We start from the raw sequence: 23760 nt of genomic DNA on the forward strand, positions 1-23760 counted from the left end.
TTAAAGGCATCAATCAGTTTACTAATGGGCCTTTTCGAAAAACACCATAACAGGCAGTTTGAGCCTTGCATTTAAGAGTTGTACAAATGTACCTGTCCTTTGTACTTGTCACAAAGAAATTTCTATAGCTAGCATGTCATGTCTAGTTCCAAAGAAAAGCCCCTTTCTCTATTCCAAAAAAAAAAATATTATAATATTATGCAATTTTGAGGGATAGCTTCACATTCAGGATAGCATGAGAGAATCCAAAAGCTTCTTTGCAAAGGAAGCTTACATGCTATTCTGAATGTGAGGCTATCCCTAAATATCGCATAATGTTATGGTATTTTTTATGGAAACGCCTCATTACGGAGGCCTTGCGTTGTTTATTAATCAAACTTTACGCAAACACGACGCCGACGGCAAAGAAAACTTCAATAAAAAAAAGGCTTAATGAGCTAAACAATGCTGTGCACGTGCATTACAAATTTTGATACATTTTGTCGCCACCTTCGGCCAAACAACAACGTGAAATGCCCAAATTCAAGGTTTTGGGGAGAACGTGGGCACATGACAGTAAATTTTCATTCTCTGTGCTAACTTGAAGACCGTTTCCACCAGTTCTGTTACTGGGTAGTTCGGCCACATTGTAGAAGTTGAAAGGATTGGAATAATCGCGAAGTGGTACAAGCAACACGAACTAGTATTTTCAAGTGACGTTTTCGTTGGCGTTGCCGTCGTGGTTGCGTAAAGTCCCTAGTTATTCCACGCGTGCGCGTTGGATATGAGACGATAGACAGCCCACACGTAGCGCCATCAATTTGCTTTAGTCACACTAAAGTAGAATGATTATTTTATCAAAAACAATCTAGTCTCCCTCACAGCAGTTCTGTCTCGTCACGCAAAGCTCCCCGCCTCCAGAAGGAGGAGGAGCGTTGCGTGACGAGACAGAACGGCTGCGAGGCCTCGCGAGGGACTAAAAACAACCAAGATCTATTGCTATTTCGTACTGTTTCATTTCGAAAGAAAGGGCCAGAAGAATCTCTCTTCTTTCTCCTTTCTTCTCTATTTTACATTATTCTCAATCTCCTCGAGGCCTCAAAACCCTGACTGTGTCGTTTCACGAAAAGAGCTCAAGTTTTCATCGGCGTCCTTTCCAAAACTTCGGGTAGATATACCTGAGCTGATTTTTAAGAAGGTGGTACAGAAATTAAGTACATTTTGAAACTTTCTAGACTGTAGGAATATGCTAGTCATTAACAAGACTTCATATGGGGTTCATCACAAGAAAGTAAGGTCAAAGAAAAGAAAGAGGAGCTTTTCTCTGGAATTAGACATGACATTGACATCTGCATGAAATGAATCGCAACCAAGTGTCGGGCATTTGCCAATTATTAACAGCGCCAACGCATCTTAAATCTCACCCAAACCCCGGTCTTTTAGCGCTCAAGTCTAGCTTTTTTACAACAGAATCGGCTTAATCAGAGCAAGAGAGCGTTCTAAATTGATTTTTCTTCTTCATACTAGATTCATGCTGCACGCGAATAAGACCGAATAACGGCGATCGAATACCCTGCAGAATACCACTTCAGGAGTAATCGATCACTAGCCTGACATCGCTACAGTTAAGTTATAAGGGTGAAAAATAATCGAACAGCTGTTCAAACTCACGCTTTTTGAAGGGAAAATTCTTGTCAAGCATTGCCTTTGCACGCCATTTTCCTTGAAGTCCCGGATGTTCAAATCAACATTTGGACGGGAAAGGTTTTAAAGCCGCTTTCAACAAGAAAATATACTAAGTCTTAGGCCGGGTGAAAAATTCACGATAAATTCACCCTGCCAGACAAGAAATCGTCCTTAAGACCTACTGCTACGGCCAAAGACTGTTACCTCCCTGCGTCTCACTGAGCCCGAGTGAAAAACCCGTTAAGCTCAAACGACGGAAAGAAAAAACAAATAAAATAAAAATCTGATACTGCAGGGAGGATATTAGACGAAGCATGAGCTGCACTCGTAAGACTTCTTCCCTCACTAGACTTAATGCTGTAAAGTTATGATGTCCTTAACTGCTTAGTCCTTCGTTTGTTTCTACTAAATTTGTTGTTCCATTTTTCCTTCGTTTGTTTGTTTGTTTGTTTTACTCACCAAGGACGCGAGGTTTTACGCACGATAGTGAACATCCTCCGTCCCGAGAAGCGGGGCAACATTTAGATTCCCTCGAACAAGACTCATCGGAAAAACACATATTCTCAATCCGTTCACTGCACTCTCTTGCGACATCCTTTCTGTCCATTATGGGGCAACCTGTACGTTCTAGAAAAAAAATCGACTCGTTAGATCACACATAATGACAGCAAAAACAATCAGATTTCGCTGTAAGTCACTGGCACTTTCAGTCTAACCGTATGTCTTGTGTTATTTCAGTTGAGAAAAATGATCGTTCAAATGGACAATTCACGTTTATAAACCTACAATAATATTGTAGGTCAATTTGCACTTCAGCTCTCGTATTGGGTGCAATTTTTTTCTATGATCTAAGAAATTCTTATTTTCTACCTCTCTCCATTCTATAACCTTTTAAAAATAAAAAAATTACTTTTAAAGTGAAATCCAGGGCCCAGTTGTTCAAAGTTCGATTGAACTAATTCTGGATTAACGTGAACTTTGATTCGAGTTTAATTAAAAATCGGATTGTGCCAAACGGATTTTTGCCCCTCAGTTTTAACGAAAACTTTTCTTTACCTTTAGCTGAAAAAAATTAGCTTTAATGAACATTTTTAGCTAGCGAGCTGATAACCTTGGCCAGTTAACTTTTAATCTTGGATTAGCGTTAATCGGATTTCGAATAACCGGGCCCAGATCTCGAAAACTGCGCGCCTTGGGTTTTTGCCCGAAATCACCGAAACGCGGGTCAAAAAGGTTGAGCTAATTACTCAGGCTTTCAAAGAAAAGCCTGAGTTTACAAATGCGCATGGGGTTTTTCTTCCTGTCATACAGTTAGAAGAAGAGATGATTAGTCGGTGTTATTCTGTAGGTATATTTATTCTAGGCAGAGGTAGGTTGTCAGATGTTCATTCGACTTGAGTTTACTACATGCATCATCTTTCAATAAGTAAGCACTATTATATATCCGAAATTTATATAACCAAAGAGTGACAGTAAGAAAGATAAAATGTGTAATTCCGAACTCAACGAATAACTTATTCTTAAAAGAAAACGGGCAGTAGGTGTGTTGTCTGCTAACTCCTTCCATTTGCCAGACGCAAACATAAAAACCTTTAAAGGAGGCTATATACCTTAAAAATGACAAGAGATTACGTGACTGAAAGAATAAGTAATTCCATAGTGCGGTAAATCTCACTTCGATTTCAAATGTTATCGATAAGATCAGGACATAAACACTGAACTGAATTTACAGTATAGCCAAACTCAACACAGTGTGGAATCTCAGGGATTGTAAGCTTGAATACTATGATTTCTAATACGCTTAACCCACACTAAAACATAACGAGTGTCCATTGTCGAACGGGTCGGCCCATGAGCTTTCCAAGAAACCTTTACGGCCGAACTCTTACGAGCGTAACCTATAGAGAAACCTAGATTTAGAAACCTATCTATAGTGTTTCAAACGACCGTATTTATTCATTTCCCCCCCCCCCCCCCCCCTCGCTTTACAGGCTGCGGAGGTCCGCTCTTTTGTTGACCAACGATCTAAAAAAAAGTGAATTGATAAAAAAAATTATAGATATTATAGCTCTGTTCTGATTCACTGTTAGTGTAGTACAAATGAAATAAATTAGCACAAAAATATATACCGTCGATTGCATCTACCCATGAACGCACTGGTGCACAAAACATGTTTTCAATTGACTTCAAACGTGTGCCATTTCAGATGTCAAACTTTAAAGTTTTCCCGCCCAAATGTGAAGTTCCCACGACGGTCGTTCCTTTGTAATTCACCATCATACATTAATAAATCTTCATTTACTTCTCTGAGGGAGTCCTCGATGCTTTATCGGCTCTCAATATGTCAGTGAAAGGATATTCGCAAATTAGACGCACATGTTTGACTGTGATGAGAGCGAACGACTGTCGAGGGAACTTCACATTAGGGCGGCAAAACTTTAAAGTTTGACAGCTGCAACACAGACTGCATGGACAGTTTTCTGGTATTGAGTGGAAAAGTAAAACTTTTTTCTCTTTGAGTAAAATTTTACGAATGCGAAAGAAGTGCAAGTGCTCTAAGACGGTTACACACTTCTAACAGAGCCAGCATGACACAAGAGAAGCTCTCTTCACTAGCCCTTATGCACATCCACTATCAGTAACAGACATTGATCTGGAAGAAGCAGTTGATCTGTTTGCTAAGAAGTACCCAAGGAGGCTTGAGCTTGGCGCCGTACTGAAAGATCATGATGATCAGCACTGCTGATCATCATCCTTGGTTTGCTTGAAAAAACCCATAGAATAATACGGATTTTTAACTTTATTTCTATTTTCGTTCTTTTCATTTAAATAGTAACATTATTCTCCAAATCTGTAAAACACATAGTAAGTAAGTGCCATAGCATAGCCGGTGAAGTAGTCTCTGGGCCCAAAAAAAAATTTTGAAGGTCAAAAGTTTGAGTAAAATCCACGTTTTTAAGTTCGCTTTTGGCTGCCTGTTTTCATATCATACTGCCTTCAAAACGCACGAAATGCAGTCTCAGACAACCTAATTTTCAAAATTTCCCTAGAGGCTCGCGCTTCCGGCGCTCGTTTGGTCCGTCTCCATGTTGGATCGAACCCTACCGCAAAAAACCTGCCTACGGGCCTGCAAAGTTTATTTACGTAACAGAAGCCCGACTAGTTGATTATGTTATGAACGTGGGTACAAAAGTATCCACTCTCTTAACCTTTTCACTTTTTTGGCGTAATAACAAAATTCCCAAATATTTGGGAACGCAAATTTACTGATAAGTAGGTTTCATCCAAGTTAAACCACGCACTTTTTGGAATTTCGTCCACGCTATAGCCTATTTCTCATATTTAACGTTGGCTCCTATCGATAACATTTAAGGAAACCATGAAAGCCATGCGCGGATATGTCCGACAGGTAGAAAATAAAAAACCTGATTCGATTGGTACTTAGGAATTCGAGTTGTGAGATGACAGTCCGTTTTCGTGATAGCATTACGTCTGGCATCAAGTGTCATCTTCAAGGATCAGAAAAAAAAATCACGTTTTGAACAATATCTGATGAGTAAGAAGTTTTGTTGTGAAGCCGACCAAAATATAATTTCATCTTTCTTATTCTCCAAAATTACTTTTTTAATGCTCGTGCGATTCAGTGCTGTAGATGGCATTCACGCCGCGGATTAGCGAATATATTGGCAAGGCGAAACAGGTAACTCCCCGTCCTCAACTCTGAAAGTCCATTTTCTCATTTTTGTCGTTATATGGCAGTCATCTCAGTTGCCATTAAGTAAGAGGACTGAATATGACCTGTCATTTCCCGCCGGTAAACGCGAGATGGACACAGTTAGACGTCTTATACCTGTTTCGTGCTTTTTTCTCGTGTTCATGTCCATTGGCGTGATCTCTGACAGATTGCTTTCCAATCACGGTAAATCTTCCAGGCTCACGCGGTTAAGTAAACATGAGCAAATGACATCCGTCACTGGTTTACACGGCTCAGTTTTGAAAGAGGTGTTGTTTATTTTAATAACGTTGTGCTCTTAGACATAAAACATTAAACTTCCAGAACGGCATTACAAAGCAAGGAGCACTCAAACACAATTCACAGGAAAGGCTAGGGCATTTTACACTTCTAAGTATAGAGACATTCCTTAGTTAAGTGCCTCTCAAAGTTGCTTTTAATTAAAAATTTTTGTTTTCAATTACGGGCTTCTCTTCGCATAAATGCTCTTTTCAAGGAGAGCAAAAGAAAAGTTACTTTGTTTGATGAAGGTAACGGTCAGCTCTTGACTTCTGACTTTCTTTTTTGTTTGTACAAGGCCATCAAATTAACCCGCACTTGTCAGTTTTGAACAGAATAAACAGAATAAGAGACTGAGAGAGATTCTTCAAATCCTCGCATTCCAAGCATAATACGAGGGAAAATGCATGAATATATGAATTTTGAATATGTTGTTTTATAAATTTTCTGTCACCACAAATAAGTGTAGAGACGAACTTTATCGCCGCATTCGTTACTTAAATTTCTAGCGAAATAACAATTAGAACGATGAAACATTTAATTGAAATCCTTTACATCTTGATAAAAGGTTTACGGATAAGGTGTTATGTAGCTCTCGTAAATACTGTGAACCTTCTTACTCGTTTGAAAACCTGTTCGTTAAACTTTGAGTGTTTCAAAGGGTAAACAAATATGTTTCCTGTCCCCATACCGTGTCTTTATGCAAGTAAACTTTGAGAATTGTTTCTATTTGATTTGTTATTGTAACTATCAATACAGCATGTTTACAACTGTTCTCACATCTGTTACTTACGAAATCCAAGGATAGCTGGTACCTCCAGTAAAATTAACAGCACGGGAAGCAGTCCAAACATAGTGTTCCTCTTCCCGACGTGTTGGTAGCTCGCTTTGTTGACAAAATTAAAGAGTTTAAAGTTTATCCGAGGGATTTTATATGAGGCGTCAACATTAATTCGTTAATCACGAAGTGCACGCCCCTTACGTTTCCAACTCCCCATAGTAGTTAAGGTAACGCGCGCAGCATTCAATTACGTGTCGGAAGAAGACCTTATTGTCTCAGCTTGACGTCTGTCGTTGTTCGAGCTATTTTTGTTCTTATAATAATACTTTGTTATCACGAAGATATCCGAGATCTAGTATTAATACCGACATTTCCTATATAACCGCGTTAGGAGGAATCAAAATAAAAAATATCTCGCATACCGCTATAAAAAATATACCAAGGTGGGCATTGTACATAACACACGTCTCGGAAATCCATCTCATTGATAACATAAACTTTAAGAAAAGGTTGTATACACCTTGCTAATCTCGAAAGTGTGTTGAAAAAAATTTATTTGTTAATGGTTATTGTCATGGAAAATAGCCCTTTCAAGGCAGGAAATGTGTTATTCCAAATTTCAAAAACGACATGAGTGGATGGCCTTAAAGAGGTTTGCAGGGTGTCCATACGGCCACAATGAATTGTTCATTCAGAAGCTTCAATTTAAGAGCTACTGTAGCTGCCAGCGATCAGACGAGAGGTGCGTCAAGCGATCTCGCCTGTTGCATATTTGTAACATATTGAAGAACCCAATGTCAAAGGGCAGAACTGAAACAGGAGGTGCATATCAATGTTTTCTCGAGTGACACAAAAAAGAAAACCCTACTTTTTACACGTTGCAGTCCATTCTATTTTCATCTTAAGTTGCGTGATAAGATAATTTGGCCTCCGTCAAGGTATGCGACATCTGGCGTTGTGAGCGTTTAATAGCCCTTCGTCAGGGGAATCGTTTGAATCTCCTGACTAATTACGAAGTCCTGATTGCATGCTTAATTTGTCTCTCGGTTTTTCCGAAAGTACTTCGAAAATTTGCGTCAGACCCAGTCTACTGAACTCAGTTGTTTTTCAAATATGTTACATTCTGTCGTAATAAAGAATGTGGAATTTGATGACATAAAAACCTCAAATTATCGGTACTTTAAACTGGCCTCCCTCCAGGCTGGTGTTTGCGTAATTCTGAGCAGTCCGTTTTTCAGCTGAAACAGATATATATTTTGACCATTTCGGCCCGAACTTGGGTCTGTATGTCGCGAGAATTAAGGAAGTCCTTATGACAAAGTAAGTAAATTAAGAGTTTTCAGGTGATTATTGCACCCCAAAACAATTCCTTGGGGTGCCCCACGGGGAGTACCCCCTTCCGGGTCTCAATAGTACGTGCTCCTTATTTATTACTTTTGGAGTAGTCAATCATTTCAACTTGGAATTCATAGTTATTTCACTCAAACTTGAAAAACAATTATTCGAAGAGTTATCCTTTATTTTCTAATGGCGTGTTTTGGACTGTTTATTTGGACGTTCTTCGCCTCCGTAGATAATTATCAAACGCCCCCGAAGCTGATTTCGTTCCAATGTCAACACATTTTCGAAGATTAACTTCGCTTTTTTAAGTGGATTAGTTCATAATCCAACAAACAAGAGTTTAAATTTAATCTATTTTTGCAGTCTTCTGGTAATCTAAGATTCACTTTTGTAGTGTAAAGCCATTTATTGTTTAAAAACGAGTCCGTTCACTTGTTGATTTACAGAGCAGACTGGCGTATGTTAGTATCATTCTGTGCTTATCTTTCCATGCATGCAAACAAACAAGAGCTAACAAGAAAATAATTCGTAGATAAAAGATAACCTCGTTGACGCAACAAATGACTTCCAGTTATTTTAGTTCCAATCATTCTAAATTTGACTATAAACATGTATCATACTACCCTATAGGCCATTGTACACCTTGCAACCTTTGTCTTTGGGACAATTTTATTTCTCCCTCATTGATTCTGTCTCATTTACTTACTCATTCGCCTGCCAAATTAAAACTGCACTAAATTTGATTCGCACGTGGTCACTCCTTATCATTTTTTTTAAGCAGGCCAATCATCCGGAAAATAGAAATCGCAGATTGCCTTAGGAGTGGCAAAATTATTAGGATACTTTAAGAATTCTTTGTACATGTTGATTTAGAAACATTTAAAATTGTTTTTACTCCAAATCGACACTCACATCTTCCTTTATCGTTGAAATTTTATCGTCTTTTTTTTTCCGGTGCTGAATCGTTTACGTTAAAAGGTCGAGTTTAGTCTCATACCGCGGATTAGTGGGAACTTGATTCGCTTATTTAAGCTCGGTTGACTTACCACCCTCAAAAATGCTTTCCATCGACCTTTTTTATCATGTAGGACACGAGCAAAAAATTATGACAAGTTTCAGTACTGCTTCGATTAATTACCATTCCACAGTGGATCATTACAGTGTCATTTTGGGGATTTTAATTATTGTAATAATTTTATCGATGAATTAAACCACAAACGCATTATCGCGTGTCGATAACCGGCGTACATGCTTCCTTTGAAATGAGGGTTCTTCGCTCACGATAACCGATATTCAATCATTTTGGAAGTAACAGTTTAAAGTTTCTGTTTTGGGATATAAACCATTTCCTTTCAGTTTATCTGCCACTTCCAATGTTACCCTGCTTCTTGCATCCCGTGCAAGTGCGCGTGTATCGTTACGGCTTCCGGTGACACACCACGTCACGAACAAGGGGAAGCCCTGCAACTGCAGTTACCGGCTCTCACAAAGTAAAGTTAACACACAAATTCATGATCGAAAAGCGTATTGCAGTATTATTCCATAAAATTTTGACTAGTACCAAATGTGCGTTGCAAGCTTGAAGGAAAAAAGTTAGCGTGTCTTCATTGTCAAAAACCCTTTCATAGCCGGCTTGCATGATTTGGCCACGAACAAAAAGCCGCTAACAAGATTGATATAATTTAATTTCGTGTAACTGTATATGCAAATAGGTTATAGTTTCAAATTGTAACTCTTTATGCTTTTGACGGCTTCAATTAATTAGGAAAAAAATGACACAAAAAACAGAAATAGATTAAGAAACAGAACGCCAACCGAGGGATGGAGGGTGGTTTGGGGAGTGCCACGATTGGATTACAAATTCTCAGTGAGGTTGTAGGTCGTTCAAATCGTAGAGTTAGTTAGAATTTGCTACACCGAGGGATGGGGGGGGGGGGGGGAGGTGGGCTGGAGAGTGCCATTGGATTACGAATTCTCAGTGAGGTCGTAGGAAATCGTTCAAATCGCACAGTTAGTTAGAATTTGCTAGACCGAGGAATAGGGGTTGCGCTGGGGAGTGCCATTGGATTACAAATTCTCAGTGAGGTCGTAGGAAATCGTTCAAATCGCACAGTTAGTTAGAATTTGCTAGACCGAGGAATAGGGGGTGCGCTGGGGAGTGCCATTGGATTACAAATTCTCAGTGAGGTCGTAGGAAATCGTTCAAATCGCACAGTTAGTTAGAATTTGCTAGAATACGAAAGATGTTTGCAATTTCGTGCGCGGTTACGATTAATCAGATATAGCAGTTCAAATATGTATCGAGGCTATCCATTTATGCGTATTGCTTTCGAAATGTCGGCCAAATTAATGCCTTTTCTATTGTCCAACTGAATTTTCGTGTGACTTGACCAGTCTAAGTGTGTTAGATAATGTCAAGGATATAATTAATTCCCAAAGCAACTAATTTATCACCGGATTGCTCCGTTTATCCTAACTCCGTAAAAGGGTAAGTTGTAATCGCCCTTAAATTCCTCAAAGGGGAATTCCCCTATACGATACTATACAGCTATGCGTCAACAAAAAAGGTATGGGTTGTGCTGAACCGGTTTTTGACGTAGATTATGTTAATTCGAATCTACGAGAGAAATTTTTCACTCATTGCGCTGGTCTGAATGGGGATTTAGCTGGCTGCCGTTTGCCTGAAAAGTTGTGTTAGCTCTGATTAAAAAAGCAATAAACCGAACCTGTTTAAGTGTGAAATAGGATTAAAGTATTACAACTGCGAAGCACAACCAGCCCAGCCCGTGAAATAAGATTGACGAGGACTTTTCTTTTTTACCTGACGCTTTTGGTCCTCGCGTTATTTAACAGAAACTAACATACTTAATGACTTAACCCCTTCATCCTTGGGGGAACATAGGGTGTCTACTACAGCCTTCTATTCCCTGGCTTGCCATTTGCATTCCCTTTTCGCCTCATCCAGTGTCAAGTTGACTTTCTTTAAAAGGCACCGACGCCAAGAGTGTCTTTGTCTAAGTGTGTTTTTTTGGCCTTTCACCCTGGAGATTCTACTCAAATGCCCGGTAAGACCCCCTTTACTCAGCGTGTGAAACTAACAGAGCTCCCGCCCGCCCGATTACAAACCTTCCTCGGGGGCTGAACGAAAAAAGAAAAGTGTAACGATCCTTTTACGTTTCTCACTTTCCGAGGAAGGTTTGTATTGCTAACCGAAACATCGGGCAAAAATTTGTTTGTTTGTTTTTTTTAAACAAATATATTTCAGTCTGCCGTCAGTATTTTGTATCTATAATTAACTTAGCTAGAAAAGAAACAACCTCAGCTGGGAGCGGGCGGAAAGTTGTGGGGGTGGGGGTGGATCTATGAAAAATGGCAATTTTAGGGGGCTGGCGCAGTGGTGAGAGAACTTGCCTCCCAACAATGTTGCTCGGGTTCGATTCCCGGACTCGCCGTTATATGTGGGTTGAGTTTGTTGTTGGTTCTCGTCCTTGCTCCGCGAGGTTTTTTTTAATTCTTTGGGTACTCCGGTTTTCCCTCTCCTGAAAACCAACACTTCTAACGTCCAATTTGATTTGGAAAGTGTCTCCAATTTGTGTTCTGCGCTTGACTTAATACACTGACACTTAAATTTCTTTATGAAAATCTTATGCGCGCTAAATTACTTTTGGAATCACTGTAGGGAGTAAACCTTTTTGCGATCATCTAGTCTTTACTCATAATCCCAGTTGGTAGTTTTAATTTTAGGTGTGCCACGCGATCATGAGGCTCGGAAATCGCGGATAAGACTTGAGACGGTAAATTATCTGAAATTATCTTTAAATCCGATTCTCCCGTGCATTACTATAACAGTTATCTTACAGCAGTTTTGATAACTTAAGTTTGGTTGTTAATAGGTCAATGCAATATGGCTTTTTTTTTTCCTTTGTCGTGTCTGAGCATGATTTTATGGCCGTGATGATGGAAGTGCCTGAGTATGATTTGTGTTAAGTATCGATATAATATGATCTCAGAGCTGTTTTTATTTTGTCTTAATTCGAAAACAATTTTTAAATGTTCCCCGGCCACCCATGGCTGGTATAACGGAACAAAGTTAAAACCAGTTAAAACGGAACAAAAAACAACAATCCGGAAACCACAAACGCGAGTGCTAAAGTTTTAACGCGGAAAAAGGCGGAAAGGCTAAAACCTGTAAAAACTGAAAATAATAATAATAATAAAAAAACAAGTTGGAAGCCACAGACGCATGTGTTAAATTTTAGGGCGCGTTTTATTGGGAATACAGAAGTATTAGTATCATTTTCCTCGGTTAGTGAGGTGAGGAGCAGTGATGTCGCAGTGGTGAGAGCACTCGTCTCCACCAATGTGATGGATAAGAGTATTAACCACGCAGTGTATGTTAAGTGCTAAGGCGAAACCATGAATTTCCCACGAGGCACAGAAAAAATATTTGACCTCGGCAAAAATTAAATTCACAACCTCCGGATTTGATCATCCATTGCTTTGACCACTGGGTTGATTTTGTTGTTGGTTCTTGTCCTTGCTCCGAGGATTTTTCGCCTGGTTCTCCGATTTTCCTCCCTTTACAAACACCAACTCCTCCAAATCCCAATTCGATCTGCAATGCAAGGATCACGCACACTTGAATCGAGTTTCTCAGCGGAGAGCTTTTCGGTGGTCCACGGGTAAACAAATAACGCTTTTTTTTTTTGTTGTTGTTTTTTGTTTTGTTCTGTTTTTGTTTTTTTTTTGTACTCGCGGGAACAGAATAGTATTCTGTGTTCTTTTATTTTTCCCCTTAAAGCATGCATAAATTACGAACGCGGAACATGGTTTACTTCAGAAATAAAAGGAGTTGCTTTATAGAGAATAACTTCAGATTAAAGGGAATAGGCGGAATTCGGCAATCTTTTAGGAACTAATATTCTAAATACCCAGAAACGTCCAGAAAAAAATACTCCTTTGGTGTGGGTTAACGCCTAGTTTCTTAGGAAGGGATAATCATTAGAAAGAATTCGTACAAAGCTATAGGAAGCTTTTATTCCCAAGCCGGAAATTATACGAGCACGTGCAATGCATGTTTAATGGAATAAGGTCCGAGTACGTGTAAAATGTCATATTTCAGAACAAGCGTCTGCAGATTTCTTAGCTTAAAAAAGGCTATGTCTCTTGGACTTTCTGTTCGCATTAAATTTTTTCTCGCCATATAAAGCCCCGCTAAATACTAAGATCGACGAGCGCGTTCCAAGCCTGCGTATTCTATTCGCTGGCCGCGTTGTTCATCCCTTGCTGAACAGAACATTTTTGTTGTCGCAAGTCACTCTTACCAACATAAAAGAACAGCACAGAAGGAAGAGTTCCAAAGGTGTCTTGGATTGCAGGTGCATGCGTTGGCAATGGCTAGGCTGCGAGCAGTCGTACCCTTTTTACGTCAGATCGCGCGCGCAGAGTGGCGGTAAAATTATGCAAATTAGACTAGTAAATAAGCCCGCGTTTCACGCGGGTAGCGGCTTTGCTGCTCGCTAAATCCATCGCGCCGGCGCGCCGGTGCTACAGAACTTTTGAGGCGTAGGGGACTGCTTGCAGTCTAGACAAGGGCTGGCGTGAAGTTGGAATGGCATCTGTGTGTGATGCCCTGTAATGAAAAACATCATCTTCGGCATACTTCATTTATAATTTAAATAGCGTTGGAAAGTTTATACAACACAAAAATTTAATGAGTAGCACTCTAATACTTCGATATATAAAAGCTTCTTTGATATAATGATAACTTAAAAAAAAGAAAAGAAAAAACGGCATAGCTTTAGTGTCTCTTCTTCGCAGGGTTTGGTTTCCACAATTCCGTCTTAGACACAGGATGTTATATAATGGCAACTTAATTAAAGAAAATAAAAATTGTACAGAATTTTAAGCTTCAAAGAAATTGCTTTAGTACATGAAGCAAACTGGCCCTATTTCAAGGCTGAATTGCTGCGGTAATTCTCCCACGTACGTTGGAGCCACATCTATTATTGGTAAGGCGTCCTTCCGTTTGGTGCTGACTTCCATCACTGCCTGGTTTCCGGAAGATCCTTTTTTCTAAAAGATTTAACCCCAAAAAAATAATAATGTAATATATTGTAGCGGTTTGTGTAACGTTTGTTATCATTACAAACTAGTCAGATAAAAAGTTCCCACGATTTCTGCATTCCACTTCACTAGCCCCCTACGCATGCTCGTTTGCCTCGTCATGTCACGAGCCAGAGAACCTCTGCATAGGATGCTACTTCTTCACTGCTCTTTAAAAGTCATTTCAGTAAATTATTTCCCGTCCACTCTTTTCCCACCTACGTAAGCTTCCTGACCCTCAGCCTGCATAGCAAGAGTAACAATGATCAACACACAAAACCCCAGACGGAAACGCTCGTTACGCAGGCCACCTGACCCTTTTCTCGCCTACTCCCAATCCCTGGCCTAAAACTTCAGGTAGTTGATCGTAACTCTCCTTTTATCTAATAGCACCTCCGTGGGGCCATCACTACTTCACGGCCCCATAGCTTGCTTTAATTTTCGTCGGGAGTCGGGAATCGCTGTGACAAAGGCCTATACCGTTGAAAAAGTCGGCACTAGAAAACGAATACGGTGGTAAAATTACTTTATCAACCCTGTTGATAAAACCAAACAGAAACTGACCCCTTTATCTATTTGAAAATAAAGGCTGTCTCTCTCTCTCTCTCTCTCTCTCTCTCTCTCTCTCTCTCTCTCTCTCTCTCTCTCTCTCTCTCTCTCTCTCTCTCTCTCTCTCTCTCTCTCTCTCTCTCTCTCTCTCTCTCTCTCTCTCTCTCTCTCTCTCTCTCTCAGTCTGACTGTCTGTCTGTCAAGGCAAGGCTCACCCTTCCTTAGAGGAATTTCAGTCGGGGTCAACACCAGGCACATACAAACTCTTTAAATTCAAACGCAACTCCTATGATAGGATACTTCTCCTAAACAGAAATTTTATTGCGGTCCTTGCGCTCTCTACTTAAAGGGATCAGTTATGTCACCCCAGGCGCATGCGCGCGTTGATGAGAAGCACTTTGAAATCGTTGGCCCAACTTTTTCAAATATCGTCAGAGAGTTCAGGAAGTTGTTTTCATCTGGTTTGAATCACGTTCATCTTCGGAAAGTTAGCTGAATCTTTGATTTACAAACACTCTTTACAGAAGCTGTTCGTTGTGATATTTTTGAAAGCTTATGCACTGGCGGAAAAGCAAAAATCCCGCTACGAGTTCTATACAAATTAGTCTCAATCGTGCTCTGCTGCGCATGTGCCCCAGCTGACAAAGTTCCTTTAAGGGAAGATTGATCATATTTGAAAAAAAAACAACAACAAACGAGTAAAAATTGCAACAACGTACTCTAAAACTGAGCTGTTCATTTGTACCTTGAAATCAGTGCGCAAAAATTTGGGCTTGGTTTTTTCAGATGACCTTAGTTCCATTTCGTTTTCTCCTTGAAGTTGAATGGTGCAGTCCTTTTCCTCCTTCGTGTAGCACGAGTAGGTTATGTTCTGGAAGACTTTCCTAGTTAAGAGCCTCAAGAAGTTCATCTGTACAGCGGTGGCCTTGTAGTCCATCTAAGAAGCCAAAATATATACAATAACTCCCGGGAACTTATCATATTTAAGTGGCGGGAATGGTCTTCAATCCTTTTTTTTTAGCCCGGGGCGGGGGTATTCCTGTTGCCCTGTAAGCTAAGTAGTGTGCCTGTTGTGAAGCTGATTTTAGGATGCCAAGTTTAGTTTTACTTAGTTACAATAATTTTAGAAGTGTTTGTGATCTGAGTTCATTTGTTTTTTTTTTTGTTGTTGTTGTTGTTTTTTTTTTATTATTATTTTATTTTATTTGGTTATTTTCTTTTCTTTTCTTTTCTTTTATTTTCTTTTCTTTTATTTTATTGGCTTCTCCTATTACATTATACAGAAAAATAAAAGAATAAGTATATGCTAAAATCAGGGATAATAAATGCTAAATTAGGCAGGGATATCACAACAGCGGTAAGCCAATTACAGTGGTCCGAGAGTTTAAAAATATTCACATAAAAAAACCAGGGAGGCTACATATGGCGATTAAAAACAACAACGAAGATGGTCAGACACATTACGTAAAACCGTTACATGACGGACAGATAGTTTTCCAGGATCGTGGGTCCTCTGGGTCGTAGTTATGTTCTAAGGCGACTACATAGTACTTGTACAAGATGGATTTGAATTATCTGATCTGAAGGTTGCATGAAAGCTGAAGGTCATTTGCTAAGGTACAATATTCCAGATTCTAATGGTTCTATTAATAAAAGATCTCTGAAAAGTGACAGTATTACATTTCTTTTAAATAAAGTGAGTAACATTACGGTTGCTGTTATCTCTGGTAGTGCGAGTGACTAAGACTTGAGGTAGAACAGAAGGACTAACTTTAACTGTACCAATTACAACTTTGAAAAAGAAAATCGATCATGTCTAATAAACTTGTGCCAATAAGAGATAAGTAATAAGTTAAGTTATTAGCCTGCGTGTATACGTCTCCTATTTCTAAAGTTAATAAACGACCTTATCCGAACAATTAAATTAACAGTTATACTGAAGGGAATTTTGCCAATCCCTTTAACCACGGCCAAGCCCTCCTCGAAGGTTTAACTGAATTAAGACGAGAACAGCTGTCACTTTGCAAGGCAGCCGTAGGTAAATATTAATTAATGTACTGCAATTATTTATTATGTGTCAGTTCCCAATTGGATACATATGTGGTTCGTAATTAATTACAAAGGAGCCCTGAGATAACCTTTTTCAAATTCCGACTAAAGGGATACAACCAAAAGGTATCATTCGATATGATATAGTGTAATTTACTTAACGTCAAATTCTAAAAATGGTATGTAAAATTAGCACAAAAACGTAAAATTTAAAACCTACAAATATTCAAGAATTTTAAAATTGTGAGGTTTAGAGTCCTATCTCTTAGATATTGATATTGTTAAAGGCCGGATACTTGTATAATGCATTTCCAGGGATTTGATTGGCTCAGCGTCCATGGTATATGGGCCATTATACCATGCCCTAGAAATAGAGTCCATAAAATTGACTTCTGGTTGTTCTTGCAAAGCGAAGTCAGCAAGATCTAGAAATATTTCTCGATTGTTTTTAACAAAACAATTGTTCTGCTCACGCTTGTTGGATATGAGATGATTGTAGCCAACGAGGGACGTAGTTCGTTGGCTATCGTTGGCTATGTATCATCTCATATCCAACGCACGCTCGTGGAATAGTTGTTAAATATCGCATTATATTATGTGACATGACATGGCATGAATTCAATATAATGATATGTGACTTGCCATTTGAGTCGGCGGATCAACTTGGCTAATCCACTGTTGAGCAGAGGGTCGAGGAACCACAATCTGTAAGAAATATATATATTCGAATTATAAATACGTTCTCCTAATGGGGTTAACTGATAGCTGCCCAAAAGTTTAACTGTCAACTGAGAAATGGCAGTTTTGGGCGTTTTTTTTTTTTTTAACTGACTGTTAGCTGAGATCAGTGTCTTAACATTGCCTGAGTATAGAGTGAATTTGACTTACAAACAACTTGACATTAACTGTGAAGATAGCATGGAGAATGAACTGCTAACGATGCGTCGAAGACTCACAAGTTCTTCGTAGAAGTAGTGACGTCGACAGAATATGATAAGCAGTGTTCGTAAGAGATAAGAAATAACTCGGCATTTCTTCGGAAATCTTAGGACGATACTCGACACTGTTCGGCTAAATTAAATGATAGAAAACTGCAAAAACACGTGCCAAGAAGTAAACGTTAACTGAGATCCGGCATACATAACTGATAGCTGAGAAATGGTCGTAATTTCAGCTGATAACTAAAAAATGGCTAAAATTTTAGCTGATAGCTGAGAAATGGCTAAAATTTTACTGACTGGCAACTGAGAAATGACCAAAATTTTAATTGATAGCTGAGAATCCAGCATTCTCGTGTAGACCCCCTCTCCTTGGTCCCCTCTCGGTTTCATTTCTTATTAAAACAGTTGGCGTAATTCATTTGTATATTTTGACTTTTTTTGCTAGTTTGCATGTATTTTTAATTTTTTTAGGAAATGCCCTTGACGGGGTTAACCTATGGCATTTCCAAATGTTTTTTTTTTTTTTTCACAGCATTAAGAGACATTGAAAGAAAAAGTTAACCATTGATCACTGTATTGGTGTTAAAACGGTCAAAAACAAATATTATGTAACGCCGAGTTTGACGTTCAACTGACAACGAAAGTTCTTTAATTGCTTTAACTGTTTTGTTGCTGTTGTTGTTTGCTTTGTTTGTTTTTTGTTGTTGTTGTCGGGTTTTTTTTTTTTTTTTTTTTTTGCTACTTTTACCGATGTTATGTCTTGTAATTAAAACGCAGAAAAGATTATTTGGGAAAGCTATTAAACAAAACCTGCATTAAAAACTGAAAAAGAAGAAAGTACAAACCTTGTACATACCTTGTTATTCTTGGGATCTATGCAGTTGGCCTGCTTTGTAAAGTCACAGTACACGCGGAAAGCATCATCGATACATCCTTCGTTTGGATCAATCCAATAACTATCTGCAACATGCAAGGCAAATGAGGCGAGCAACTATTACAATCACAAGCAAGTTTCCTTTATCAATTGCTGTTAATTTTAACCTCAAACTTGCTCGATGGTGAATAAATTGAAAAGATTTTAACTTTTAGCTTTAAAGGGGCACTTTCACGGAGATTTCTTTGTGTTTTGGTCAAAACTGCTCTCAAACATTTGACAAGATACCTTTTCGCTAAAATCAAATTGCTCTCAGAAAGCAGTAATGAAAACCTAATAAATTATTTCTTATGGGGAGAACACACTATAAACAGTTTTTAGCGATTCTTCCAAAATACAGTGGAACAACTTGAAAAAATTGGCCAATTTTTTCAAGTTGCAATCCATTTCAATCTTGGCCATCCGCGGCCAAAGATAGTTAACACTAGTTTCTGTGTAGAAGTATGGTTATTGTTAACAAAACTAAACCATTATTTTAACGATTCCGTCAATATAAATATTACTTTTTGCCATTCAAAGTAACGTCACAAGTAGGTGACACTGCCCCTTTCAAAAGCAATAAAGATTGCCTCTCTGCATACAAAGTAGTTTTTGGAACCGCTAAGCTACCGGGGCTTTCGAGAAACGGGCCCCAGAAACTGAACTAACGTGCACAATGTTCTCAACAGAGATGAAACATGTATTTATGTTGAAGGCTTAATATAATTTTAAAAACTTTATTATTCTATGAAACGCGTGAGTAATCTTACAATAAATATTACTAGCAATCAAAAGTAAACTGATCAACACATAGGCAAGTGTTTCGTGTTTGAACGAGAATAAATTAGTGGCAGGTGAGAGCCCACTGAGCCCAGTTCACTTATACCAGCCTCCAATGTGTCAGCTAACACTGAAGACTGTTTCTTTTCATAAAATGCATTCACGGATCAACAAAACACATAGAAGTGAGCTTACCACTTGGGTATTCTGGGTAATCGAGGTGAAGTTCTCTACATGAGCGTGCCGGGTATCGCCTTGTGCCATTTTGTATTTTGTAGTTAGTGATGACGTAGTCCAATCCGCTCATCCAAAATTCCACTGCTTCTTTGGTCTTGTTAATAGAACAATTACATAATTAAACAACAATTAATGATCTAATTATGCAAATTAAATAACTGATCAATTTAAATCGCGCATTTTTTTGTCCCAGTACTGATGTGGTGAGAAAATTGTACGTATCAGGTGGAATGAGATTCTGTTCAGATATATTTAGAAATGGTCAGACATTAGAAATTCGTTTTTGTTGTAAATACAGTCCGCGGGGTGGCCCAAGAAAACAGTCAGGGACCCAGAACCAGTGAGGATCCCTAGTTAGTAACATTACAACAATTTTAAGGTTTGTACGCAGATTTTAAAGGCTATGACTCTCTTGCACAGTGCACCATAATGAACAGCACCAAATTTAATAAGTACTGAATGATCTTGAAGAGCATAACGGAAAGTGCCACAGAGACGTACTGGTCCTCCATCGGTCCTTTGCCTATTACGAAACGCATTGCTTCTTTCATTTGAACGGTCAAGTTTAAGGATCCAGATAAAAAAATATGACAGCCCATCTCACTTGAAGAGAGGTCCAACTCCGGAAGATTAAAGCTTAAAAGGACCCATTTGCCAAGATGAGAGGGATAAATTAACGCTTTAAATGTAATTGGAAGCAATAACATTTTTTTCACGGCTGTTACAGGGATTCATTGCAGTGCCAGATATAGATTCAAGGGACAAAACGATGTAACAAAAACAAAATCACTCACCTCAAATTGTACTTGATATTCAACATTGTTGGTATCCTCCTCGTTTCCCTATAAATCACATTAAATATTTAAAGACTCTAAATTTCACTCTTTGTCACCAATTCTGAAATAGCTCACCCTGGGGTTAAGTTTTTGTTTACTTGCATAGTTATGTGACCTTCCATCAGATGATGGTCATTCCTTTGCCAACTTTTGGACTTCACAAAGTCCAAAGAACAAATACAAGAGACAGTTAAAGACTAATTAGTCCATGCCACCTAGGAAGCCTTAGCCTCAAAACGACCGGCCTGGCGACAGACGGTGCAGAAGGGCCTCTCCAAGCTTGAAGAGTCGCTTGCCCTAAAGTCCGAGACGACGAGGCTGAGGAGAAAGACCCAAAACCAAACAGACAGACCAGCATCAGATTTCACTTGCACTCAATGCAGGAAGACTGCAACTCCCGTATTGGCTTGTCCAGCCACATCCGACACTATCGGATTGAACATCCCAAGCGCGACTCCATAGTTTTCTTAGACTGACGGGTGCCTACTCTACTCCATGCCATGTAAGAATGCGCAACTACTAACCTGGTTACTGGAGTAAAGTCTTCGGGACGGTGGTCCTTTGTCGGCCGATCCGATCCTCGCAGGCTACATAAATACACACACAAAAAAAAAGCGCGTTATTTATTGAGTGGGGAAATGGTTCGCAATTTCCCTTACGTACGTTCGCTGTACCCAGCTGTTACTTTAAAAATTTTGTCTCTATTTTTAATCCATTAGAAGTAAAACGACAACCAATTTTTTGCATGCTGAACAGATCTACTTCATACAACTGAAGTCGACTTGAATTCTCTCTGTTAGCATTTTAATAAGAGGCAACCTTTATCAGAGTAAACAAATGGCAACGCAATCCAATCAAACCGCGAGAGGTAAATTCAACTCAAGCAAGTAATTATTTAGTTATGTTGTTTGTTGTTGTTGCTCTGGGTTTTCCTGGTTGCCTAATGTGTAACTTTCCCCTCTTAGTGCATTATTATTTGGTTATCTGTCCGACACTAGCATTATTGTAAATTTACTCCGTTCTAATTCGAGGGAGCCTCCTGTTATAAACCTTACATGGTTTCTTTTAGGTTCCCTCGTCACTTTCTTTCTTTCTTTTATGTAACGATGTTTTGCTCTTTTGTTTCGTTTTGGCTTCTGGTAGAATTGATTGATAGTCCTTTCTCACTCGGCAGCCATGTTGAGTCTCAGGAAAATATAAAGCTTCGTTTATGCGCGGCAAGCCTCGACTGAATTCGCGTGTGGGCGAGGCTAGCCGTGCAAAAACAAAGCTCAGTATTCTCCTGAGAATCAACATGGCCGCCTTGATTGATTGATTGATTGATTGATTGATTGATTGATTGATTGATTGATTGATTGATTGATTGATTGATTGATTGATTGATTGATTGATTGATTGATCGATCTTACCTGTTGGATTAAAAGTTTTCCCGGGTGTCCCTGTAAATATTTAACAGAAGACTGCAATTAACCACTGGCACGATGTACAGTATAGGTCGACATGGAGGACGGCTCTCGTTTCTCTTTGTTTTGGTCAAATAACTTAAGGCCAAAGAACAGAAAATGTGACTAAATAAGTTTAGTGAATTCCGATGAAAAATATCTCAGAGACTGAAATTCTTGCAGCTGTTTAATGATCTTTAATACATTATGCTAGTAGGTAGTTTGAGAAGCAGTACATCAGATAATTTAGTACGTAGCTGATGGAAATTTCTGACTGATTGAATGGCTACACTAGTAATTTGTAATTAATGACTGGTTAATGGATCGATTGGAGGAATGATTAAAAAATATCGAACACAAAAGTTGAACTAGTTAATTTATTTATTAATAAGTAAATTGGTCTTGTTTGGATGACGGAAGGACAACTGGATGTATGGATGGACGGACGGACGGACGGACGGACGGATGGATGGATGGATGGATGGATGAATGAATTGGAGTTTTTACGTACACTCTCGCCTTGTGGACCAGGTGGACCTGGGTCACCCTACAAAAAACAAAACTGATATTAAAATGCAGTAAAACAAAAAGAGAAACAAAAATGTTTTATAACAAAGAGCAAGACATAGAAATGTTAAGACTACGGAAAAGCCTCACAACCACACTGAAAAACCCAAACCTAACAACTTACCGGCAAACCTTCATATCCCTGAAATGATAGAGAAAACAAAGTGAAAGCATAGACCGTTAGATATCACGTAATTTAAAATTTTGATGTAGGCCAGGTAAGGAAAAATCACTGACACCGCTGGAAGGATAAGCTAGGATAAGCTTGAGAGTCTTTTCTTCCAAACGTCGGCCTACCATACTGAAATCAGTGCATCACCCTACAACACTGTGGGGGGTGGGGGGGGGGGGGTATGTGAAGGGAATGTTAACCAGATTGTGAACAACTGAAAAAAATGAAATTTGCGTTTTTTAAGGGACAATATAATGCAAATGTTTAAAACATTAAAACAAGCATCTTGTTTAAAAAGCGGTTTCAACCAATCATTTCCCAATATTCACAAAGTCAGGAACGAACTGCATTTTGATTTACAAATCACGCTAAGTTGTTCTGACTTATCAGGCAACTTTATATTTTACTTGTTTTATTCGCTATAAGTAGTAGTTTTTCTTCAAAGATAAGAGATCATAAGAGCAATGTATTCTTACAGGAGGTCCTCTTGGTCCCTGAAAGTAGAAGCGAATAAAGAAAGGTTAACTACAAAACTTCATCTGTAATAAAATGTTCTTATAAGAAATTCTCAATCACTTTTTAACGTGGAATAAATGTGATGGAATATTTTAAGACCATATGTGTGGCATATCAGGCCCACATGACATTCCAATCCTAGCAGTATACAGGATGTTTGTCCCATAAACCTAGTTTAATGGAATTAGCTCCCACGAGTCTCCTGTAGCTCAGTGGTAGAGCATCTGAACTAGCAATCGGAAGGTCTAAGGTTCAACTCCTGATAGGAGAACTCGGATTTTATTTTCCGAGTATGCCTGTGTCACTTAGCGAACAATACATCATTGTCTCATTTTAAGTAACAGCCCTACTTTGTGTTTTTCAGCTTTAATTAGTCTGCTGCCCCTGGGTCTGAAGGGTGATGAGTTTACTACGAGTAAACTCGAGGGTGATTTATAAAGTGCTGTCACTTTGCCTTAAGGCTAGTCTAACTCAGGTGTATCAGTGTTCTCATGTACATCTTTTTTATATTAACGAGCCAGACATTTCGTCCCTGCAAGTGGTGCGAAATGTTGCCAATTCTGTCGAAGTTCGAGCCCAGCTGCATAGAACTTCTTCAGTGTGGGAATTTCCTGCAGTCGTTCTCTGTATTCTGAAGGATTTTCTAGAGCACTACATTGGATCACTCGGCTAGAGCCAGTTTATTGAGGATAGGGAACATAAAAGTCACGTCGGAAGGATCCTTTGGAACGTATGGAACGACTACAGAAAACGTACACTTTAATATCTTAAGATGCTTTATGCAATCGGACCCTGGCTAATAAACAGTGTTGTTTTGGATGCGTTACGTTACATTAAAATAAAAGTTTGTAAAC

The 23760-nt window shown here is 39.0% G+C and overlaps 4 protein-coding genes across 24 annotated transcripts in view; 1 reads left to right on the forward strand and 3 right to left on the reverse strand.

Annotated features, from left to right (window-relative positions):
* The window catches only part of LOC146474205 (SCO-spondin-like), a 35534-nt gene extending 28900 nt beyond the window's left edge, over positions 1–6634 (reverse strand). For 8 of the 21 annotated variants that reach the window (XM_085117487.1, XM_085117483.1, XM_085117477.1 and 5 more), the window contains exons 1-2: positions 6471–6633; positions 2125–2292 (exon numbers count right to left, since the gene is read on the reverse strand). In XM_085117487.1, the coding sequence (XP_084973613.1) occupies positions 2125–2292; positions 6471–6531 (229 nt within the window). In that variant the 5' untranslated portion in view covers positions 6532–6633. Of the gene's footprint in view, positions 1–2124; positions 2293–6470 lie in introns of all 21 variants that reach the window. The other 13 variants (XR_014866240.1, XR_014866239.1, XM_085117475.1 and 10 more) reach the window with 5 other exon arrangements.
* LOC146474199 (BTB/POZ domain-containing protein 6-like) overlaps positions 1–23760 on the forward strand; it is a 209671-nt gene that overhangs the window by 169118 nt on the left and 16793 nt on the right. The gene's annotated exons all lie outside the window — the stretch shown is intronic.
* LOC146474206 (collagen alpha chain-like) lies at positions 13452–22285 on the reverse strand. Its single transcript, XM_085117516.1, has 9 exons — positions 22163–22285; positions 21619–21648; positions 20734–20796; positions 20168–20215; positions 19332–19467; positions 18300–18403; positions 17145–17207; positions 15199–15390; positions 13452–13874 (listed from the first exon to the last, which is right to left on the reverse strand). The coding sequence occupies exons 5-9, from the start codon at positions 19441–19443 to the stop codon at positions 13725–13727; spliced, it is 621 nt and encodes a 206-aa protein (XP_084973642.1). The 5' UTR covers positions 19444–19467; positions 20168–20215; positions 20734–20796; positions 21619–21648; positions 22163–22285; the 3' UTR covers positions 13452–13724.
* LOC146474207 (uncharacterized) overlaps positions 22316–23760 on the reverse strand; it is a 51346-nt gene continuing 49901 nt past the window's right edge. Inside the window, exons 61-62 of the mRNA XM_085117499.1 lie at positions 22867–22884; positions 22316–22360 (exon numbers count right to left, since the gene is read on the reverse strand). Coding sequence (XP_084973625.1) covers positions 22331–22360; positions 22867–22884 — 48 coding nt within the window. The 3' untranslated portion in view covers positions 22316–22330. The remainder of the gene's footprint in view (positions 22361–22866; positions 22885–23760) is intronic.

Source organism: Pavona decussata, unplaced genomic scaffold (genome assembly GCF_977016875.1).
Source record: "Pavona decussata unplaced genomic scaffold, jaPavDecu1.1 SCAFFOLD_91, whole genome shotgun sequence".
Lineage (NCBI taxonomy): Eukaryota > Metazoa > Cnidaria > Anthozoa > Scleractinia > Agariciidae > Pavona > Pavona decussata.

Excerpts from the sequence above, each read along its gene's own strand:
- LOC146474206 (XM_085117516.1), bottom strand. The coding sequence starts at position 19,443 with ATGAGCGGATTGGACTACGTCATCACTAACTACAAAATACAAAATGGC. Across the intron at positions 17,208-18,299 it reads TAGATCCCAAGAATAACAAG|ATTGTGGTTCCTCGACCCTC; the intron begins GTATGTACAAGG and ends TATTTCTTACAG. Across the intron at positions 13,875-15,198 it reads TTTTGCGCACTGATTTCAAG|AAAAAAGGATCTTCCGGAAA; the intron begins GTACAAATGAAC and ends TAAATCTTTTAG.